The sequence below is a fragment of the Lytechinus variegatus genome, chromosome 18 (assembly GCF_018143015.1).
Source record: "Lytechinus variegatus isolate NC3 chromosome 18, Lvar_3.0, whole genome shotgun sequence".
NCBI lineage: Eukaryota > Metazoa > Echinodermata > Echinoidea > Temnopleuroida > Toxopneustidae > Lytechinus > Lytechinus variegatus.
In genome coordinates this window covers 2485821-2509745 of record NC_054757.1, presented here as the reverse complement: position 1 = coordinate 2509745, position 23925 = coordinate 2485821, and the positions used below count along the sequence as shown (strand labels likewise).

General features: G+C 35.7%; 1 protein-coding gene across 1 annotated transcript; it reads right to left on the bottom strand.

Annotated features, from left to right (window-relative positions):
- Window positions 1-326: 326 nt before the first annotated feature.
- Window positions 327-17697, bottom strand: LOC121431771 (gastric triacylglycerol lipase-like). The gene is made up of 8 exons (XM_041629470.1): window positions 17582-17697; window positions 13893-14352; window positions 10134-10254; window positions 4334-4532; window positions 3950-4199; window positions 2651-2881; window positions 1876-1944; window positions 327-1013 (listed from the first exon to the last, which is right to left on the bottom strand). Exons 2-8 carry the CDS (start codon window positions 14271-14273, stop codon window positions 771-773), a joined length of 1494 nt encoding a protein of 497 aa, XP_041485404.1. The 5' UTR covers window positions 14274-14352; window positions 17582-17697; the 3' UTR covers window positions 327-770.
- Between the last annotated feature and the right edge of the window lie 6228 nt (window positions 17698-23925).

Below are 23925 nucleotides of genomic sequence, written 5' to 3'. Positions count from 1 at the left end.
TATAAAGCTGTTTTAAGTTAGGAATGACCTTACGCGTGACCTGTGACCCTTGCTTGAGCTAAATGATAAATCTATATGTAGCAGACCTAGCACCTAGGAACAAGTTCAAGGGCCCTGTCTTACAAAGAGTTACGATTGATCCAATCAACCATAACTATATAAAGCCAGCAACGTCAACATCTAAAATACATGCTTGTTCAAAATACTTTCTAGATATGATGTACTTTCATACATTCACTGTTTTCTTGACAATTCAGTATGCTTTTCTTTGTTTTCAAAGGACATTGTGCAAATTTCCTTCAGAAAAATTTGACATAGATGGATTTCCATGTACTTCAGGTTGATTGGATCAATCGTAACTCTTTGTAAAACAGGGCGAAGGTGTGTGTGTGTAAAGTAATGCTGAACTTTATAGACAGCTATATGAATTACCCACCAGATACTTATTGATATGTAGCCCAAACACTTGGCCCATCCCTTCTCCGCCTTTAAAAAGGAGGAAAACAAAGTCTAAGTAAATGTAGCCAAAACCCATGTCCCATCCCTTCTCCCCTTCAAAAAAGGTGGAAAACAACATGGAGCTGAAACCCTCGGCCATCCCTTCTTCCCCTTCAAAAAAGGGGGAAAACAAAGTCTAATTAAATGTAGCCAAAAACCTTGGCACATCCCTCTCCTCCTTCAAAAAAGGGGAAAATGACATCTAAAATTTCCCTTCATCTAAAAAAGCAGAGGTTTAATTAATCCTTGATGTGATATCTGTACTAAATGGACTAATGAGGAGGTATTTTCCCATTCATAATAGATAGTATATCATCATACACAATTTTATTAGCATCCACAGCCCAGATGAAGTCTAGATGCTCAAAGTTTGGTATTTTCTTGTTATAAATGAGATGAGGTATCTGAGGTATAAGCTTCTCCACATCCTGCGGATCGGCGAGGTAGTCATTCTCTCCCCAGAAGAGGGCGACAGGCACGGTGAGGTTCCCTACATGGTACTCTGGGGGTGTGGTCTGAGAGAGAGGAAAACAGGATGGGGGGAGAAAGGAACAAAATGAGAGAGTGAAAAACAATGAGAAACCAAGAGGGAGAGTAAAAAGAATGAGTGTGTGCGGGAACTTTGTTTAAATTATGTTTGGAGATACAGCATCTGTTTCTTATTGCCATCTTAATATTCAAAATATCTACTATTTCAACTTGGAGTGATATAATGACTTTTATTGGAATATTTCTGCTCAAAAACCATCACAAAACTTGCAATATCTACAGGTTGACAACAGGTAGTATGCTGCAGCAAGTTAACTTCTACAGAAATACATGCATACATGAATTTGATGTGGTAGTCATTGATAATTAGTTGTTGGTGGTTATTATTTTACCTGCTTGCTAAGAAAGCATGAATGCTTGTAAGCAAGCAACCAGAGGACCGATGTCTTAAGGTCCTCTCCGAAGGACCAAGTTCTGAGGATTAATGCCTTACTAAATGGCACTAGTGAGAACCGAACCCGGGTCACCAGAATACAAAACGCCCGCTCTACCAACTGAGCTATCGTGCTTCCATTCTCCATTTTGTGAACTATGAAACCAATTGGTCTATTATAAATTGGTCTATTATAAATATCCAGTGAATCATTGTTAGATTCTCATATGATCTGTGTAATTGTGTAAAAAAATATTTTAATGCCTCAGAGCCACTTAAGATTAAAACTGGCTTCATTGCAATCATATTGAGCTAATCACTATGTGTTCCCTTAAAATAATGGCACAACTTTTTATTCAATTGCTTCAGTTCTATTTGAATCCAAGGTCACTCGTCCAACTAGCAGACTTCTAATACTGACGGATAAATTTCTTTGTAACAACATGTATACATACCTGATTATATTCAACTAAGTTTCCTATTACTCCAAAGTCATACATTTGACACTTTCCAGATATCACCATCTAAAACAAGAGACAAGATGAAAGATGAAAGATGAAAATCTACATTTTATTGCTCAAAATAGACATGAAATGAAATACTCAAAAAATTTTGCTTTGCCGAATTGATCGTGGGCACGGAAGCCGCTTTGCAGCGCCAGATCGACGAGGCTCTATCCTTTTGATCCTTGAACGCCAAACAGGGTAGCAGCAACTCCTATCTTTTAATGTCTTTTGGTCTGACGCGGCCCGGGTTTGAACCCCCGACCTCCCGGTTATGAGACGGACGCTCTACCAACTGAGCCAACACACCGGTATTGGCTTACTAAAGCAGATAAAAATAGTCAGGGCGTAAATTAATCAAAAGCCATAGAATGCCATGGTCATGAATATCCTATTGAATGACCTTGATGCCTACACTGGCATTCAAGATAGGTTGTGCCTTTTTTTAATTTTTCCCCATTTATGCTGCAATAAGGAAATGTGCCCAAAAATAAATGTCCTTGCCTAAAAAATATCACAATTAGATACCTAATAATAGCAAATACAGAAAATGAATATAATTGGTTTATAAAAAAAACATAATTATATTCCTTTTAAGAAGGGTTTTTAAATGCTGAAATATCTGTGATATTACAGCACTTATGATCATTTACCAAATAATTTTAATAACATCCATCCTGTTCTTCTATTATCCTATTCTATTTCTCAATGCCATGGTTTTACAAACCTGAAGGAAATGCTCCATGTTTTGAAGTGACGTTCCAGCTGGTTCATTAGAAACGTAAACCTGGACTCTGGATGCATTTAGGTGATGCTCACTAAATCCTCCGAGAAGCATCAAGATGTTTTCACATATAAACTGCGTTTCAGGCAAGGCACATAATGTCTGAGCTCCAAGCGTATTGGTAAGGAAGTTGTTAGGTAGGAAGTCGTCGATACCAGCTAAACTCAGTGCATCCTAGAGAAAAAGTAAACAAAATCATTGAAAACTATTTCCTTCCTCTGTCAGTACAAAAAACAAAAAAATAATAAGTGTTATTGTGTATCAGCCAAGTTTAAAATTGATACATCAAATTTATCTTTCTTTATCACAAGAATAGGCCATATATAGCCATGTATTGGATGACCTCTGTAACCTCTGTCCTCATGACTCTAACCTCTAATCAGATCATCTCCGCTCACATATGCTTACTTGTGCAAAATTTAAATATGAATCTGTCAAAGATTGTAAATTCGTAGCACGAACCAGCCACTCTTTATAGGTATGACCTCAGTCTGTGACCAAATGACCTTTGACCATGTGACCTAACATTGAATCGTGTTAGAAATCATTAAAGATTGAAGTTAATCCTTCAAATGGTTCTTTACTTTATACATGAATAAAACATTGCCATGTAGATACATTTCCATGACCATTGACAATTTCAGTATGACCTCATACGTCCATGACCCAAGTTTGAAGCAGATTCATACAACACCTGATAAGTTTTAGTTAGAACAAAACCAAGACAGATGGACAGATAACATCCAGCAACTATCTACAGTGAAGTGGGTGGAGGAATCGACATTTATATAAGGCATGTATTAATAGAAATGTCACCTCTGAAATGACCCAATGGAAATATGCTATATCTTAAAAACTAGCTGTAGAAGATTTAAAATTGGCTCTTGACAGTCAAGGTTTGGGGCCCAGGGGGGGGGCAACTCAGTATAAAATGCATGGTGGGTATATGCCGCGGAGGGGACCCCATTTTTACACTCAAATTTTTTGTTTCAAGGCATACGTTTTTATCTTATTGAGAAAAAGAACAAAGACAGTCGCTCCAAAGCATAGCATTTTCTTCTCATCAAGAAAAAAGAAGAAAGAAATCTGTTCTATAGCTTCGCATATTTTCATTACGCCGTTCCGGCCACATTGATCTGCTACAATGAGCTGCAAGTTTGGGGTAGCACGTATACACACAGGAATCACTTTAGGTGGATGACTGGATCGCATTCCACTTTACCAAACCACATTCACACTTACGGCTAATAGTCTCACAACTTCAGAGGTAACAATATCCTTCAAGATGAACTCGATGTCCGCTACGGTGTAAACAGGTCCCAGCGCAAAGAGATGCTTGACCTTCTTAGCTAGGTCAAGGTCAAGGGTGAATCCTGTGAAAGCCACTAAGGTTCCCTGTGAGTGACCCACGTAGTCCAAAGAAGCTTGACCCGACCTCTTAAGGGCAAAGTTCAGCATGGCAGGGATGTCATATTGAGCCATATCATCCCAGCTGGGGAAAGAAAAGACAAAAAGGTAATTTTCAATTCAGTGTTGACCTTTTAGTGTTGGTGTTAGTTGATTCACCGCATTTACCATTTACTAAAGCATAAATTTGCAAATGTGTCTGAAGAATTTTTCACATACCTGAACTCCCAGAACTGTAACTGATCTGGATCCAACCACGCATGCCGTTTAGAATAGGTGTTTCCCCTCATATTACCCATCCATACATCATAACCCGCATCAGCTAAGATGAAACCAAGGCTCTGATTGGCTGAATTCTCAACCCAGTTGGTAGAAGCAGCCAATAGGCCGTGCTGTAGGAAGACAACTGGTTTGTTACCTGGAAGAAAGAGAAATAATCTATTTTTGTTGGAAATCAAGCCCGACATTATATTTTTTTATGTGTTTTATTGAATCAATATAATAAAATAACATAAACAAAAATATATCTATGATTTTAACAATAATAATAAACAACAACAAAAATAAAACATGACAATGCAATGTCTACGAAAGTGCAGATTATATCCATGTACAGATATACTAATACATACTACAACCTAATATGACGACAGTCATCTTTAACTCTTGTAAACTTCTATACGCTGAAAATATAACAAGATCTTGTTCTACAGACCATGACAAACACAAACTTTAATGAACATAAATTAGATTCCCATTTTCTTAGGTGATTCATTTTTAACAACACTATATTCCAAGTTATTATTACAGGCAGTGTAAGTATTGTAGCTTTCAAAAGACGGTGATTTAATTTGGATTTCAAATGTATGAATATAATCAATAAAAGTCAGTGAGTGGAGAGGAGGGCTAAAACTTTCTTGGGGTTATTTACAAATCATGCAAACAGTGGTCCAGATTTCTGGACAGACGGACAGACAGATCATTTTGATATGGTGTTTATATCTTTACAACAAGGTAAGTTTCTGTTTGCACATGAATATATATCACAATAAGGAAAACTCTTATAAGAGAGGCATTAATTGGGAACAAAGTGAATTGATAAACTTGCATTAATCTAATCCTGATAAATAATAACCAATGTACAAATAAAGCAAAACATTTTCATTCCATAACTTTTTTATATATCGAATTTCATTGAATATGATAAAATTTTTAGTTTTCTTTAACTCCAATTCCATGAAAGTTACCACACTTAATCACAAATCACACATTGTATCCATATCATCTTATATTAAATTAATGAAAAAATGTGTGTTCAAAGGCCATTTGCCCTCAAAATGTAAAAAAAAAAATTCCTATAATTTGCCAAAATGCCCTTACACATATATGCAAATTGAAAATGGATTTGATACAAAATATAATTGGGAATAAACCAAAGTAGGCAAAACAGCTATTAATGTAAAGTCTTTTTTCCCTAGTCTCTGACTTGCTTTTTATTGGATGTGATTCCTAACTATAATTCTTATCAGTCTTCCAGGTTATTATAAAGGACAAGTCCATCTCAACAAAAAGTTGATTAGAATAAAAAAGTAAAAATTGAACAAGCCTAATGCTGAAAATTTCATCAAAATCGGATGTAAAATTTATGTAAAAGTTATGACATTTTAAAGTTTCGCTTAATTTCACAAAACAGTTCTATGCAGATCCCGGTCAGAGTGCAAATGAGGGATCTGGGGAGCATTTCATCAACATTTTTGTCCAACAATTTATCCGATCTGACATCTTACCTTAATTTTGATTGGCTGAGAGTCACTGTTTCTATGGTAACTGACGGATAAAATGTCCAACAAGTCCTTTCATGAAATGCTCCCCCGATGACATCACTCACTATTTCTTTTGTATTTTATTATATGAAATATTCTAATTTTCTCCCCATTATCCTGTGAAACAAAGTTTTATTTCTCCCTGAACATTGTTTAACATTTTATGGGTCAGTCAAGTTTGTCCTTTTTGTCAAATTTATAAAAATTGAAATAATGTATAATTCAAACAATAAAAAACAAAAGAAATAGTGAGTGAGGGACATCATCGACTCGCTTATTTGCATGTGACTGAATTGTGCATATAGCCATTTTGTGAAAAACAAGCAAAACTTTAAAATGTCATAACTTGTTCATTTTACATCCGATTTTGATAAAATTTTCAGCATAGTGCTTGTCTGATTTTTCTCTAATTATCAAAGTCAACATTATTTTGAGGTGGACTTGACCTTTAATGAGCCATTCTAAATACTTTCTAACCTAAAAATAAGGCTGGATGGAGGCTGCCCTCTATAGCCAACTTGGTGTCATTTTGCATCACATGTGCTTTATTTGATAGCATTCTTCCTTCCTCTCCATGCCTGCCTTCTTTCGTTATGTATGGTACTTTCTTTTCTCTTTTCCTTAATGCCTGTCTGTTGTTCTGGTAAATCCCCCCAAAAGTGCATGTCACCATTCAATTTCGTTACTAGATTATATTAATGCATGTACCTCAATATGGGTGTGGTGTGAAGGGAAGCAAACCAAAAATAAGTTCTATTGGATAAATTTTCTGATTCTACATAATTTTTTCATTCGATCTGGTGCCCAATCAAATTAAAAATCTGTGTATTTCTGTCTTGTTTATATAGAATACTTTCTCAAGCATGGAATAGGTTGAAAATTTCAGGATGTAATCTTTATCAGTAGCTTTCTATATCCAATTGCAAAATATGTAAAGTATTAAGCACCCTCAAGTAGAATTCTCAGTCAGTATTTAGAAAATCTGACCAACATAACATGCAACATAGATCACTTTTTTTCATTTCAAAATTAATTGGTTCAATGAGCTTTGAAGAATCACAGACAGCATGCACATTCACCGTGAAAATTCTGCCCTGTAAGCCCAATATGCAAACATAGACCCCTTTCTCATTACGCTTTCTAAAACTAGTTTACAAGAAACCGGTTCAAGAAACCATTTTGGAAGATTGCTTTGCTAGCACTCCTACTTTATCACCAGAAAGCGGTTTTCAAAATCACTTCATGTAAAGCGATTTTGTTGCTATAGAAACGCTCTCAGTGGGGTGACACGTTTCGTGCAAATTCAAAACCACATCATAGGCATTCTACACACAGTGTGTAAAGTAGCATCTCAAAATGTGCAAAGATCGCTTCCCGAAGGACGGTTGTGTCCTCACGCTTAAACCAGTTCAACGAGGTGAAGCGCTCTTGAAAACTGCATCGCAAGGTTGTTTTATGAACCGGTTTGGAATATTGCTTCCAGGATCATAGGCGGATCCAGGGGGGGGCCCGAGGGGCCCGGGCCCCCCCTATTGGCGGAGCAAAAAAAAAGGGGGAAAGAAAGGAAAAAAGAAAAGGAAGGGAAAAGAGAGAAAAGAAGAAAGGCAAACATAAGAGGAGGAACATGATTGAATAAAATAACATGAGGGGAAGACTTTGAAAATAATTTTTTGAAAAATCTATTTGTTAGGATATAAAATTTTCGCTCGCGCTTCGCGCTCTTATTGTCTTTTAGGGGATTTGCACATCTTGCTCAATATGGAGCTTGAAATATCAAACTTTGAAGTCAATATACAAAACATATTTCAGCTGGGAAATTGAACTTTCATTATTTGTTTGATTTACAAATTGATTTTAAAAAAGTGCTCTGTAAAATGTCTGTGTTATGGTCTGAATATTATCATTTTCTGCTTGCGCTGTGCGCTCGCAAAATTTGATTTGTCAGGTACCTATTATTTTCCTGTATTCCATAAAGTTCTCAAAAAGTTCCCTATTCAGGTCAGATTGTCAAAACGTATCAGCTAGCGCTGCAATGCACGCTAGCATTTTGATTAGTGAGTTATGTATATCCCAATATTAATTCTAAATCAAACTACTTTGATGACAGTTTATCAAAAATTTCGGCTTGCAATTTCCGCTCGCATTGATAGATATCATGCATCTTATGCATAATTCCAAAAGTGCTTTAAATTTCTAGTTTTCAGGAAATAATATTAACAGATTTCGCGCTCTCATGCTTAGAAAGAGAAATAGGAAGATAGTCATCATTTTCTTATGATGACATAATGCCCTTATAGAATGTCCCGGTCCTATGTAAAAACTCAAAGTAATAATAATAAAATACATCAGCTCTTTTTTAACTGTGATCCATCACAATTCACAATTTTCCCACAAAGTGTTTGCAATACAGAGCTTAAATTTACCCTTTAGATCGGAATATCATATATTTTTAGTTCGCGCTTGCGGCGCTCGCTTTATTGATTTTCATGATAAGAAAGGTACTTAGAATACCCAAATTCTAGGTCGAAATCTAAAACACACGTTAATTCAGATACGCAGATTGTTCTCTATTTAAATCATTGTGCAGTTTCAGATCACAATATCAAAAAGTGTCTGCTCGCGGATAAATAACTTATCCTTTTCATGATTTACAAAACATGAATAGAGTGTCCAGAATTTTTTCCGCTCGCACTTCGTGCTCGCATCAATAAAGTTTAGTTTATATACTTAGAGTCCTTTCAAGATTACAAAAAGTGCTTAGCATTTCCATTATTCAGGTAAAAAAGGTCAAAATTTTTCAGCTCGCGCTTCGCGCTCGCAATATTTGAATGTTGAAATATGTAACGTCTTCATGGCTAAATGCAAGCAGTCCATAACAGGTACAATTTCGACAGTTCAAAACGTATACAAAAATTTTCTGCTCGCACTCTGCAGTTGCATTGTTAATGTATGGAAGATCCCCGCTTACTCATCCTTTTCATGATTTACAAAACTAATTGAATAGAGTGTCTTGTTCAGTAGGTCTAAATCTCGATTTTTTTTGCTCACGCTTCGTGCTCGCATGTTCAATTGTATATTCTGTTAAGTTACAAAACGTGCTAAGAATATCCATTCCTTAGGTAAAAATGTCAAAAAATTTCGGCTCGCGCTTCGCGCTCGCATTATTTGATTTTTAAAAATGTGCAACGTCTTCATGGCTAATTGTAAGCAAGTATTTAACAGTACCTTTTCCATCACTTCATTTCTGCTCACTCTTTACGTTCGTAGTAATTATTAACTTGCATACACATCTTTTTTTCAGGAAAACAAACATTTCCCAGAATGTTCACAATTTTAGGAAAAAGTACATAAGATTTCAAAAAAAATTAGCTCGCGCTTCGCGCTCGCATTATATAAATAAGGGTTATGGTATTATACATTTATGTTTCATAAGAATAAAGCTAAAAAGTGACCATTAGGACTACCCCTTCAAAGAAACAAAAAATCCCGGCAAAAATCATATTCGAGCGGCCGATCGGGGAAAATATGGCTGAAAAAATTCCGGGCCCCCCCTATTGCCGAAGGCTGGATCCGCCCCTGTAGGATTACTTCTCATTACACATTAAACTAGTTTCCAGTAAACTAGTTTTAGGAACGTAGTGAGAATGGTGTCATACAGTATGTACATGCTGAATCTTAGCTCCCTAAACTTATATCCCACTCTCGTTACCATCCTAAAACTAGTTTACTGGATTCTACTTCAGTGGAAACAAGTTTAACGTGTTACGAGAACGCTCGAAGTGATCTTCCAAACTGGTTCGGAAAACCACCTCGCAATATAGTTTTCAAGATCACTTTGCCTTGTTAAACTGGTTTAGCATAAGTGAGGACACAACCGTTCTTCAGGAAGCAATCTTCGCACAATGAACGTGCTACTCCACACACTGTCACTGTGTTAGAATGTCTACGCTGCGGTTTCAAATTTTGCGCGAAACATGTCACCCCACTGAGAGCGCTCTTGTAGCAGCAAGACCACTTTACGTGAAGTGGTTTTGAAAACTTTCGGGTGATCAAATGAGAATGCTAGCAAAGCAATCTTCCCAACTGGTTTCCTAAACCGGTTATCCACTAAACTAGTTTTAGAAAGTATAATGAGAATGGTGTTTTAAAGACATTATATAGATCAACCTCCACTCAATGCGTGACTCCATGTTTACCTGTGTTTTTGGAGTTGTTTTGTCTACCATGGGGGATGCGGAACAATCCTAGGAGATAGCCATCTTCAGTTTGGACGGTATACTCTTCAACTGGGTAACCTTTACTCCAAATCAAACCACTCTGAAATGAAAAGATAAAATGAATACAGTCAAGTCAACAACCTAAAAGTTCAATAACAAGCTAAGTGGAAGCAATTTTTCAAACTAGGACAAGAAGTTATTATTTACATCTTCTTTGCCTGAATCAAACTGATTTCTGAGGCCCCCAGAAATTCTACTTGGACAGATTCACCAGTATTTGATTTGATTGACCAATAAACTTGTGGATTTAGGGTTCAAAACTCACAAGTGGTAAGCCCATGTACCTCTATTACCGTACTAAATATTATTCCTCTTGCTTTTTTAATTTTAAAATACATTCCAAAATGAAGCTCTAGAAATTTAAATTGATCATTGTTTGTTTTGAATCATTGGCTAAGATTTTTACTATTAATTTCAAAAGTAAACCCACCGATATTTAATTTTGGGGAATATTACATGCAGATCCTCTAAACTATAATTCATCTCTACAAGAACAGGAATTTAATATGGAATGCTTCCCAATATTGGCTAAGATTTTTTCCAAAATGGATACTACCTGTAAATCATATTTTCAGATTTGATGTATTCTATGTTTTTATTCCATTTCAAGTATCAAGATGACATTTTAAAACATCAAAGTAAGCTGAAAACTGGCTTTCAGCAAAGTCCAAACTAAATGTAGATACTTGGTCAAAATGACCTTGACGATCAAGCTAATGGTGATAGTATCCTGATGAAATGAGCTTGAAAGGGAAAGAGAGAAACTATTGTCCTGTTCTCATAGGCCAACATGTAGCTCAATAAAGTGGTTGGATGAAATCTATTTAATACAAGCAAACAAAAATTTCTTCAAGGGGTAGTCCAGGCTGAAAATAATATGATTTGAAATCAGAGAAACAAAACACTGAAAGGTTTATGAAAATCAGACAAGGAATCAAACAGTTGACATTTTAAAGATTTGCATTATTTTGGTGAAAATGTTTAAATGTAAATGTCTTCATGAATATTCAATGAGCAAACTTTTTTTTTGTATTTTACTATATGAAATTATGTTTTTTTCAATTTTTTTTCCCTCAATAACTAAAAAAAGTTGGATGGACAACTAATGTGATGCATTAGGTATTCATTGCTGCAACTTATTTTATCATAAGGAGACATATCATTGACAAAATGATATTTCAAAATGATATTTCATTGAAAAAATGATATTTCAAAATGATATTTCATTGAAAAAATGAAATAATTATGATTTCATGTATTAACATAAGAAAAAGGAAAGTGGGGATGTGACATCATCAGCGCACCTAATGAATATCCATGGCGACATGCATATAACTGTTTTCACAAAATAATGATAAACTATAAAATTCATTAACTTTGTTATTTGTTATCAGATTTTGATGCAATTTTCAGCACTTCACTAAGTAAATTTTACTCTATTTATGTGGATATAAATAAATTCAGCCCAGAGTTCCCCTTTAATTGTATTTTAACAATGGCAATGACCTTGGGATTTGTTTGAGCCATCATCCAAAAGCTTTGTACCCATTCTCACAAGAATAAGGTCAGACTTGATCCACTTGTGTGCAGCCCAGTTTTTTAGCCAAACCAAAAGGCTCGTATTCTGAAGTCAGGTTTAACTTAAACTCAGGTGTAAAGTTGTGGTTTAAGTATGGATAGCCAATTGTTACATAAATCACTAACAGCAGAGATACATGTATCATATTTCAGCTCATTTGGCTCTCAAATCATTCATAATTGTCTAGGAAGTATAGATGATTGTCTTCACCATCAATGAATCAGAAACAGTAAACATATTAGAAACATACAACTTAATACAAATTTTGACACTTTTGGCTTTCCTATAATTTTAGCACAGAGTTAGACCATGGTCTAAGTTAAACCTTACTGCAGATGATAAAGGGATATTTAAGAATCATGTGACCCTCTTAAAAAAAAGTTATCTCAATTTCAGTCATGTGATTTCAGTTTGTATTTCAGTAAAGGAGGAAGGATGCCTACTGTTTGTTATCATAAACAGACTAATGGTTTTGCTTTAGAGGTCACTTTAATAAATCAAGCAGATTTCTTGGACTGCAGCATAAATCCATTCTGCAAGAATATTATTATTATTTTAGTATTCAAATTCATTACTTTGCATCTATTAAAAACAGGATACAATAACTTGTGAATTAATGCAATAAAATAAAATAACAATGACAGTTGTATAATTTAGACAAAAAATAACAAGAAACATAGAGTAACGAATGGGATGTGAGGAAGTTTCCTTATTTCATTCTCTGTTTATAAGTTCATGCATGTGACTGTGGGTGTAAATTAATTGTACGCAAAAAAAACAAAAAAACATGAGACAGCAAGATTCAATTCCAATCAACTGCTAAGTCACATCGAAAATGATTTGCACTTCTGCCTGTATACCAGGATGTGTATTATAAAATGTCAACATTTTTTTTAATGAGTTTCAAAAGACTTACATTTAGAATTTGATATCATATATTATTGTATTTCATATCATATTACAAGGACCTGAATATCAAAACTAGAACACATATTATGCTAAACCATGATGATGATGTAAGTTGATGAAGAAGGAGATGAAGATGATGACTACCGGTATGTCTATGACGATGATGATATTGATGATTATGATGACGATGATGTTTACCATGATGATGATGCAAGTTGATGATGATGGAGATGAAGATGATGACTATGACGATGATGATATTGATGATGATTATGAAGATGATGACGATGATGTTTACCATGACGATAATGATAATGGTGATGATGATGACAATGATGGTGATGACGATGATTATATTAACAAGATGATGATGATGATGGTGATTATGATGTTTACAATGATGACGATGATGATGATGATGAGGATGATGATGACGATGATGTTTACCATGACGATAATGATAATGGTGATGATGACGATGATGGTGATGACGATGATTATATTAACAAGATGATGATGATGATGGTGATGATGTTTACAATGATGACGATGATGATGATGATGATGATGATGATGAGGATGATGATGATGATGATGATTTTTTTATACAACATACAGTACATGTAAGTACAACAACATACAGTAAAATGTAAAATAAGAAAGTTATGGCATTTTAAAGTTTCGCTTCATTTCACAAAACAGTTATAAGCACATCTCGGTCGGTATGCAAATGAGGAACTGATGACATCACTCACTCACTATTTCTTTTGTATTTTATTAAATGAAATATGAAATATTTCTATCTTCTCGTCATTGTCATGTGAAATGAAGTTTCATTCCTTCCTTAACACATGGAGTTCCATTATTTTAACATTTTGTGCTTCAGGCAAGGAGGTCCCCATTGTCAAATTCATAAAAATTGAAATATTGTATAATTCAAACAATAAAAAACAAAAGAAATAGTGAGTGAGTGACATCATCGACTCTCTCATTTGGATGTAACTGGCTCGTTCATATAACTATTTTGTTAAAAATAACCGAAACTTTGAAATGTCATAACTTTCTTATTTTACATCTGATTTTGATGAAATATTCAGCATTGTGCTTGTCTGATTTTTCTCTATTGATTCAAATCAACATTTTTCTGAGGTGGACTTCACCTTTATTCAGCAGGAGGATACAATACTCACCATATTGTAGTAGACATCAGGGTCTACCGGCCATGGCCAATCTGGCACTTGGGTTGCTCGTATCCCAGACTTCAGACGCCATGACTTGCTAAGCTTTTGCAAGTCGTCCAAAACATCTGATGACCTTATCCTCTGTAGTATATCATCTACTTCAGCTTTGCTGAGATGCACACGGGTACCATCTTGTGGTCTGTTTGATTTCATCAAGTCGATAACTTTTGCTGCAGCACTGAGAGTCCTCTCTCTCCTAGCTGACGATGCAGTGCTGGACGATGAATGATGTGGTGTCTTTGAGGAAACAAACTCAGGAGCAATCATCAGTGCAAACAGGCCAACAAAGACACAATGCCAGATGGCTTGTAATTTACAGGAAGATGCCATCCTTTTTAAAGTCTTTACCAGAGTTATGAGGTCAGTGGTTGGGTCCAAGTCTAGAAGTTCTTTGTGCCATCAATCATACCTACATGAATCAAACAAGAAAAAGAAAATAAAGGCAATAGTTATAATTTGGCAATCTGGACCATATCAATCAAATATAATATATGAAAGGAAACAGACTTCAGGTTTTAATTTTAGTTTTAATTCGTCATTTGATTTTGAGTTTGACAGAATTATTCTAATGGCATGAAAATCAACACATAGATTTTAATTGCCTGATTTGTCAATCGGCTTGACAATTGCACAATTGTTTTCCATGATAAAAGCAAAGATGTCATTGTACCAATCAGCAAATTTTTCTCCTGGTTCATTACAGAAACCTTTTTGGCCAGCATTTCGCAAAGGAAAGTCAGGTTTTGATAATTATCTAGTCAAAACATTGATTATTATCCTATGTTTACAAGTTTAATTCAACCATAGATCTGCGGACAGAAGACGGTTTTCCAGTCCCTGGCATTATCAATTCTTGCTCAGTCTGTTGCCTTTGGAGAATAACCCCATCCTAGCAAAATATTTTTACTCTCCTATTATGTGCAGCATTTCATCAACAAAAAATAGGCATGTACCGGCTACAATTTTAGTAAGTAACTTACTTTGACTTTAATTTTTCAATGAGCGTACGTGATGTCCGAGCTAAAATATGCATACAAGCTAAAAACGACGTATAGATTTCTCTGTCCGCAAGATAACGTATCAAGATAGAATGTATTCTGAAGATTCTTCCACCTTTTTTTCATGTTAATTTCTTTGAAAATAAAATAAAAAATTACAAGAGGTACAGGGTTAATATAACTTCATGTTGCATGCAACTTTTCTTGGCCAACAATAATAATTTCTAGCACGGTCCCTTAAGAACATCTTGTTTTACAAAAGGAGACATTTATTCAATTAAAGATCTCTTTGAGGTGAGACACTTCTATTGGTTGACCCATTATGCACATATTAAGAACTTTCACGATTGGTTGATGATAAAATAAAATTGTGCGTGTCAGCGATAAATAGGGGGCGTCCTTCAGTCCTGGTTACTTACCCTTAAAAAAATTCTCTTCTCGGTCTCATCTCTACAACTAATTAAAATCTAATTACTTACAGAGCTGAGTTGAGTGAGATCAAGACTGAATTTTCATTCAGTAAATTCAGAAATAAAAATACCTATTTTATTTTCATTTTTGAGATCATTTTAGCGAGCTGTTCTCTTGCTGAGTTACATATAGTTACATAAAAAACTAAAGACAATTTTCTGAATACCACCTCAACCTTAGACAGCTAAGCAGCCGTCTGTTTCGAGGAGTTTTTTAACATTTTTTTTTTTTTAATCTCTCCTCGTACACAGACGGCTCGCTATCGTGCAGCCACCATTAGGGGACTTGCAATGCAAAATCCCCCCATCGGGGCTCTTCAATTTTTGTCTTTAATGAATAAAAATTTTGAAAATTAACGCGACCAAAATACAAATTTATATTCCCTCTTGGCATTAATTGCCAAAAAACGGAGAAAAATAAAGTTGAAAGGAACAAAAACAGTGACTTACCTCGGCTGTTGCCCCTGTTGCGCAAATTCACTTCCCCGTTTTATCCAATTTATTTCGTGATCATAAATAATTTATATATATTTATATGAATTATTTATGATCACGAAATAAATTTTAATATTTGTTAAATAAGATTTTTTATCTCTAAATTGTTCGTTAAGACGGCATTGCTTTCCGGAAGTACGTCATACATAAGCGGTTCAAGGGTCGACGCTATTGTATTTCCGTTGTTTACATGTGGAACGAGGGGTCTACGCGGCATCAGTTAGGTAAGAAATCTTCATTTTTTTACATTTTTAAAAGTAATATTTAAAACCTTCCTACGCATTAGGCGTAGGAAGGTGTAAGAATTAATAAAATTAACAAACATCTAGTGACTTCGGTTTAAAAAGATGGATTTTTTGGGGAATCCATCTTTGTTTTGGTCCTTCGCTGAAGACACTATGGAGAGAGTGTCAAGACGTCAATGATGAAGAAGTATATGACATCTCTAAAAAAATCATCATCATTGCGTCCTCAAGACTAGTTTTATCCGATCTTAAGTAGCCTAAATCCGACGTGGGAGGCGTTCTGGGGTAAAAATCATAGTACTATTCGTACCTTTACCCCCTAACGCCTGGCACTTGGCCCTATAGGGCCGTACATCGGAAAGGAAAATGCAACTATACAAATGCACCAAACAGCGCCTTATAATTTGAATCTGACGTTAACACTTCTGTACATGGGTATAAATATCGGTTAGGAAAGTTTGGTACGATAGAATTAAATGAAAGGGAACAAAAATCGCAGAAATGGGATGAAGAAATAAAAGTAGAAGAAAGTTTACTCACATTTGTCTTCGCCATCTTGGATCCATTGTTAATGCAACCTAGTTACGTGACGCTTATAGAGGGCGGCAAAATCAAGTGCTAAAATGTCCCGCTTCAACCACTGAACCAGGGGGGTGTTTCATCAATATTGTCGCGCGACAACTGTCAGCGCTGATAGTTGTCGCGCGACAATATTGATGAAATAGGTTGCATTAACAATGGATCCAAGATGGCGAAGACAACAAATGTGAGTAAACTCTCTTCTACTTTTATTTCTTCATCCCATTTCTGCGATTTTTGTTCCCTTTCATTTAATTCTATCGTACCAAACTTTCCTAACCGATATTTATACCCATGTTCAGAAGTGTTAACGTCAGATTCAAATTATAAGGCGCTGTTTGGTGCATTTGTATAGTTGCATTTTCCTTTCCGATGTATGGCCCTATAGGGCCAAGTGCCAGGCGTTAGGGGGTAAAGGTACGAATAGTACTATGATTTTTACCCCAGAACGCCTCCGGCTCCAGGCTAATCTTATGACCATTGAGTCCCCTGGCCCTGTACAGATCGCGCTAGAACTTCGGAAGTTCGGTCTCTGTATTTGGTGAGTGAAGCCAACGGAGTTCAGCTGAACAACCAACAAAACAGAGAACGAAGCTTTTGGTCTACCTCAACCTGAGGTCTTCTTGGGCCTTGCCCTGGCTTGTGGATTCTGTGCCTGCACTGCCTGGCCTTAGCTGTGGCCGCGGCCGGTGGCAGTGAGGGAGAATGGGAGATGATCACGGTCCCATATCCATACATTCGTGTCATGTCAGCTGATATCATTCATGAAAATGAAAAAAAAGGTGAACAATTCGATAATTTGGCTGTTTAGGCCTAGATCTAATTACGAGTTCAAGAACGACTTACATTACACGAATCACTCCAATTAACAGCTTCACTCCCTGGTCATGCTGATATATGGATTTTTCTTTTCGTCTTCGTGGGCTTCAATTGTAATTCTGCCTTCCCCTTTATTTTCACACGATCGCTGATATGCCGAGCCAACGAAATCCAGGCGCCGTATCACGTGTCACGTTTGTTTACATGTATGGGGGCGTGTCACGACGTCGTCACACCCAATTTAAAAAAAAGATATTTCTATATTGGCCTAATCCAATTATCTCAGTGGCCACGACTCATCGGTAAAGTACCACTCTTGTCTAATATTTCTTCATCTTTATGGTTTCCAAGTTGCAATTAACAGACGAGGCGCGAGGTAATCCCATACACAGTTGGGTCGCATATTGGGCTTCTGTCTTTAACCAGTTCGATCTAATTGGTACCACTTAATTTTTATGATGATGAACTGTTTATAAAAAGAACCTGATTTTTTTTTTGTTTGACAATGTGTGGCGAAGTATAAGAGTAGGGGGAAACAGAAACCCTGGTGTAGTGGTCCACCTGCACTCGATTCCCCAACTTCAGTTATATCGGGATCGAGGAGAGACCTGCAGGTCACAGTGATTCAGTTCGCTTTTCGCCTCCCAGGCACAGGTGAAACTATAAATTATACCTCCTATCTGGGGCACCATAAACTAAATGAAGCACAATTATAATGACAAATAAAAATTATTAGAACAATGTCATATAGACGGCAGATGGGTTAAACTCACAATATATGGTAGAAAAAATGACATGCATATGCTTGTAGACCAAGAGAAAAATATTAAATTCAAATAAACGTTTATTTTCTTCCATATTCACAAGATATAGGCCTATCAGTTTACAACATAATCCATGAAAACTCATTTGTCATAAAATCATATCAGAAGACGGCCATAATTCCCTGAAAGCAAAAATCTTGTGGCGGGATAAAACCTTTTCAAAAATCTCATGACAGGCCTAAACCCCTGGGCATAGTAGTTTTCTACAGATCCGCCTGGCGAAATTGTAAAACTGACGTAAAACAAAAAGGCATGTTATAAAAATAATATAGTTTATGGCATTTTGTTTTAGTTTGTATGTTAGTGTAAAAGGTTCCTTACTTCCGGTACGGTAGGAATCAACTTTCTGGGCAGGGAATCCCAGTTCCTCGTGAGCAGGGGCGGATCCAGGATTTTCCAGGGGGGGGGGTACATTTGTCAGAGGAAAAGCAAAAAATAAAAAATAAGGATATTGCCTAGATCCCCGAAAAAAATAAAAGATCTCCACTTTCAAAAGGGGGGCACACTTCTGTTTTAAAAGTTTAATGGCATTTTTACACTACAAATTTTCATTTTGCTTCTTAAAGGGGGCACGTCCCCGCTATGCCCCCCCCCCCTTGGATCCGCTAGTGCTCGTGAGTCACGTTCATTTGCCATAATAAAAATAAATTTCGTTCTTCTTTTCTTTTCTTTCTCAAGTTCATATTGCAATAAATTCCCCCGAGAAAGTAATGTGCTTTAGCGCCATCTGCGTTGAAATTCTAGACAGGAGCCTTGACAAATAACAAACAGCAAAAATATTGTGTGAACTCGGTCCGAACTTTATGAATTATATCTTGAGTGCATTTATACTTTTAAAAATATTTTGCAATCCAAATATATAAACATATGTAAAAAAAATTGCATAATCCAAAATAACTACGGCACATTATACCTTGATGTGAGTTCTTTAAATGCGATATATTTTTATATTCATTTTAATTCAGTTCAACATAATAATCGCTATCAGAATTATTTTTTTTATTCGTCTTTGCAAGAAGAATTTGGATCACATATTGAAAAATCTGCAAAAAGTCATAATAGACCCAAAGCAAATATTGCAATCCACCCCCCCCCCCCCTTCCGCTTCGTGTCCACTTATAAGATTCAAATATCCTAGTTAATGAAAATAGACAGTTGCAATTTGGGCTTTGTATAAGGACTCTCGGCTTAATGAATACAGCGGTCAAGAATAGCCTTTCTTTTTAAGACGATCTTAGAACAAAGTTATCTTCTCTTCGTTCGGCGGATATTAATGCTTAATCAAAATGGAATTGGAAAATGCATAAAGATGACCAAATATAGGCCATGATAACGATGACCGATGCTATTTTCTCTACAAAACAAACAATACAAAGTGAATATACCGCCAGACGATCCCGCTAAAGCAGAGAGCTATATTATCATTTACCTTTAAAGTGAACGAAATAATCAGTTATCAGTTATCATATTAAGGAATAATACTGGTCATATCTGTAAGATGTAGCTTTTGAGGACAGCAAAGAGTCAAATGATAGGGGTAAATAAATAAACATGTTTTCTTGTCATTTTTCAAAGCTTGTTAGTTTATTTGACCGCCGGCATGTTTTTATCTCCTTTATGTATATGCTTCTTCATTTTTAATTTTTCTATACTATTTTTAAATCTTCAATGTATTTCATAATATTATTCACGAAACTATTTGTCTAATTCTCTCTTTCTTTTCATTTGCATTAGTTACACTATATTTTCATGAGCTACTCTGTTTTCTTTGAGTTTCTTAATCATTCTTTGTTTTCTTTTAACTTTAAATATAATTTTCTAAATCAACTTTTTTAATTTGTTTCGCCTTTTTATTTATTTTTTCACATTTCTTCTCAAATTTTACGTCATCATAATCTATGGTTATACTCAAAGGACAAGTCCACCCCAACAAAAACTGGATTTGAATAAAAGGAGAAAAATTAACAAGCATAACACTGAAAATTTCATCAAAATCGGATGTAAAATAAGAAAGTTATGACATTTTAAAGTTTAGCTTAATTTCACAAAATAGTTGTATACACATCCTGGTCAGAATGCAAATGAGGGGACTAATGACATCATCCACTCGCTATTTATTTTGTATTTTATTATATGAATATGAAATATTCTAATTTTCTCCTCATTGTCAAGTGAAACAATTATTTCCTCCCTGAACATATGGAATTAGCATTGTTTAATGGTTCAGTCAAGTTGTTCCTTAATGTCAAATTTGTATAAAAAAATTGTATAATCTAAACATAAAAAACAAAAGAAATAGTGAGTAATGGACATCATCAACTGACTCATTTTGCATGACACTGAGTTGTGCATATCGATTTTGATGAAATTTTCAGCGATATGTTAGATTCATTTTTCTCATTTTATTCAAATCAACATTTTTTCTGTGGTGAACATGACCTTTAATTTTCAAAACAAGTGTCAGAATTGCACTCCATTATAACCAACTTATGATACAGTCAGTGGATTCTTTGAATTGTTCATGTATGAATATCACACAACAAAAACTGTGGTGTTAAACGGTGTACATAGAGGACCACACCAGTTATTTTACACCGATGTTAAATTGTGGTGTTAGTTTTACACCTATTAGGTGTTATTACAACACATATGGTTGTTACATTTACACTCTTTGGTGTTATGTTCAATCTCTAGGGTGTTATTTTAACACCTCAGGGTGTGGTCCTCTATATATATGGTATCAGTTTTAACACCACAGTTTTTACAGCGCACCTTCTTTATTCCTGTTTATTCCATTTCCGTTTTCTTTTGGGAGAGTCCCTTAAAAAAAAGTGGCACCCGATGCATGTGCCCCTTACCCCCCCCCCCATTCCACACACGCACACACCTTCCTGAGCCACTCAAAACGATTTGTCATGAACTAGATCACCGCCATGATCAACCAAAGCTCTCTCGGATTTTCTCTCGACTTCCTCGAAGTTTGAAGCGGTGACATATCGGCAAACTTCAAAGCGGGGTCATGACCCCTCATGACCTCAAGGAAGCAGAGGTCAAGCTGATCTCATCTCCATTTCTCTTGTCTTTTTTCTTCTTCTTCTTTAAAACAGCCTTTTTGTTAACTTCATGCTGGTTTCTAGCCTATGGTGAGTAATCTCGATGATTATTTTATCTCAATGAAGTTGAAGGCTGAACACATGCATGCGAATAAAAGCGAGTTATAAGAGCCATTATTGTTTTTCTTCTTTGTGTCAATTTCGTACCGGTGGTAATTGTTTAAGAGGTATATTGCCACTGGCGGGCATGAAACCCCTTTTACCCTGAGTTGTTGCATTTGTTAAGATTTTGCCTAGATGTATCGCTCTGATATCCCATTTTAATATCATGCTCAATTTCAGATTCTCTCGCGTTTTCTGTTTACATCAAATGGAAGTTGGCCATTGTACATACTTACTTAGCCAAGTTTCAAAGCCGTATGACTTCCATTCCGGAGCCACTGCCAGTAATGTACTGTCCTTGCCTGAAATGTACACTGCCCCAGGCATTACGTAGGTATGCCTTATTTGGGCATACAAAGGCCTCGCCGATCAGCCCCCTCGGCGGCGACAGCGCAAAAGATCAAAGGAAAATCACGCCCCGCCCACCCGATGGCAGGTTGGCCACGCCTCCTAATGTATGACAGGGGAGCTAAAATAATGTAATAGGGGGTAACAGAAGAAGTGCAAATGTACAAGTGGGAGGGATGTAAAGGGGGTAAGAAAAAGGCAATATCGACTCATTTTCTATAACGTCTGCTTGAATGTATTATGTTTTCAGATGAAAAGACGTTGACACGAAAATGACAATAGGAGAGGCTAAATCAAGCACAAAATGCTCAATGTCGTGTTTTATGGTAACAGTAACAAGTCGTATATTAACACCACGCTCACAATACCATATTATCATTAGGTTTTTTTATTGACTACCTAATCTGATGGGTAGAATGTGTAAATCAGATTTCCGTTCAAGTCCTATTTAAAAGAAGCTAGCAAATGGGCTAATTTGTTTGCGGTAGATTGTAATTTTAGATACGTGAAGTTTATTTGACGCTGGTATGCTTTTCAATGGCTTGTTGAACACAGTTTAAATGAATTTTATCATTACCACACATACTCTTCTAGTCTATTTCAAGCCAAAGTTGTGTTTTTCGCATTTCATGAGCAGTATACCATTATGTCGGAGTGTACAATTTGGTTATATGCGTCAAACATCAATCGTCCGAGAAAATTTTGCAAAATAGGTTTATGAAGAATATATTAATCAATTTAAAAAAAAATAAACGACAAAAATAATACTTAGTTAAACTTCAGCTAGTTATTTGATGATTACAGCAGAATGCATTTAGTACCACCAGGGAGCCCGTTTCATAGACGACCATGGAAACCTTGATTCTGATTGGCTGCTGAGCCCCGTTACCATGGTAGTTGTCATAATGGCAAAGTTACAACAGTTACAAGTCCTTTATGAAACGGGCTTTGATCCAACCAGCAGCCAGTGACGGATCCATGAATACTAATATATACATACATAAATACACAAACGCAATTTAAAGGAATGGTCCGGGCTGAAAATATTTATATCGAAGATTCACAAAGCAAAATGCTGAAAATTTCATCAAAATCGGATAACAAATAACGAAGTTATTGAATTTTAATATTTATCAATATTTTGTGAAAACAGTTAAATCGTCATGAATATTCATTAGGTGGGCTGATGATGTCACATCTCCACTTGCCTTTTTCTTATGTTATTACCTGAAATCATAAATGTTTCATTTATTTATAAATGCGTAAATAATGTGTCTCCATTATGATGAAATAAGTTGCAGCGATAATAACTAATGCACTAAATCAGTTGTCCATCCAATCGTTTAGTGCTTGGTAGAAAAATATTGAATAAACCTTATTTCCTATAATAAAATACAAAAGAACAATTGGGGATATGACATTATCAGCCCACCTAATGAATATTCATAAAGACATGCGTAGAACTGTTTCACCGGAATGCAAATCTTTAAAATTTAATAAATTGTTATCAGATTTTGTTCAAGTTTTCATCATTTATTTATTGAGATATACATATTTCCAGCTTGGACCATCCCTTTATATTCATCCTTGAAAGGGGACAAGCTGTGTGTGGTCTTTCATTGCATGCCAACTATACCTTGCATAAAAATGAACAATTCAGATAATAAATTGGCCTAAAATTTCATCTGCAGAGAAAAAAAATAAAATTTTGTCTAAAGCAAATTACTTGCGTATGGCTAATTGGTAAGCTAAGTTATACCTGTATGAATGCAAAGACAAGGGAATTATAGTGTCTTACCATTAAAGTGGGTTTATATGCTGCTGAGAATGACGCATTATGGGTCGGGAACCTGGACGGATATGAGTAGCTGAGGACTTGAGGTGGCTCCTGGTTAGTATTTTTTAAGAATATTTTTTAAAGAATAAAAAAGGAACCATGTAGCACTATGTGAGCATACACTGTAAAAACTGTGGTGTTAAAACTGACAC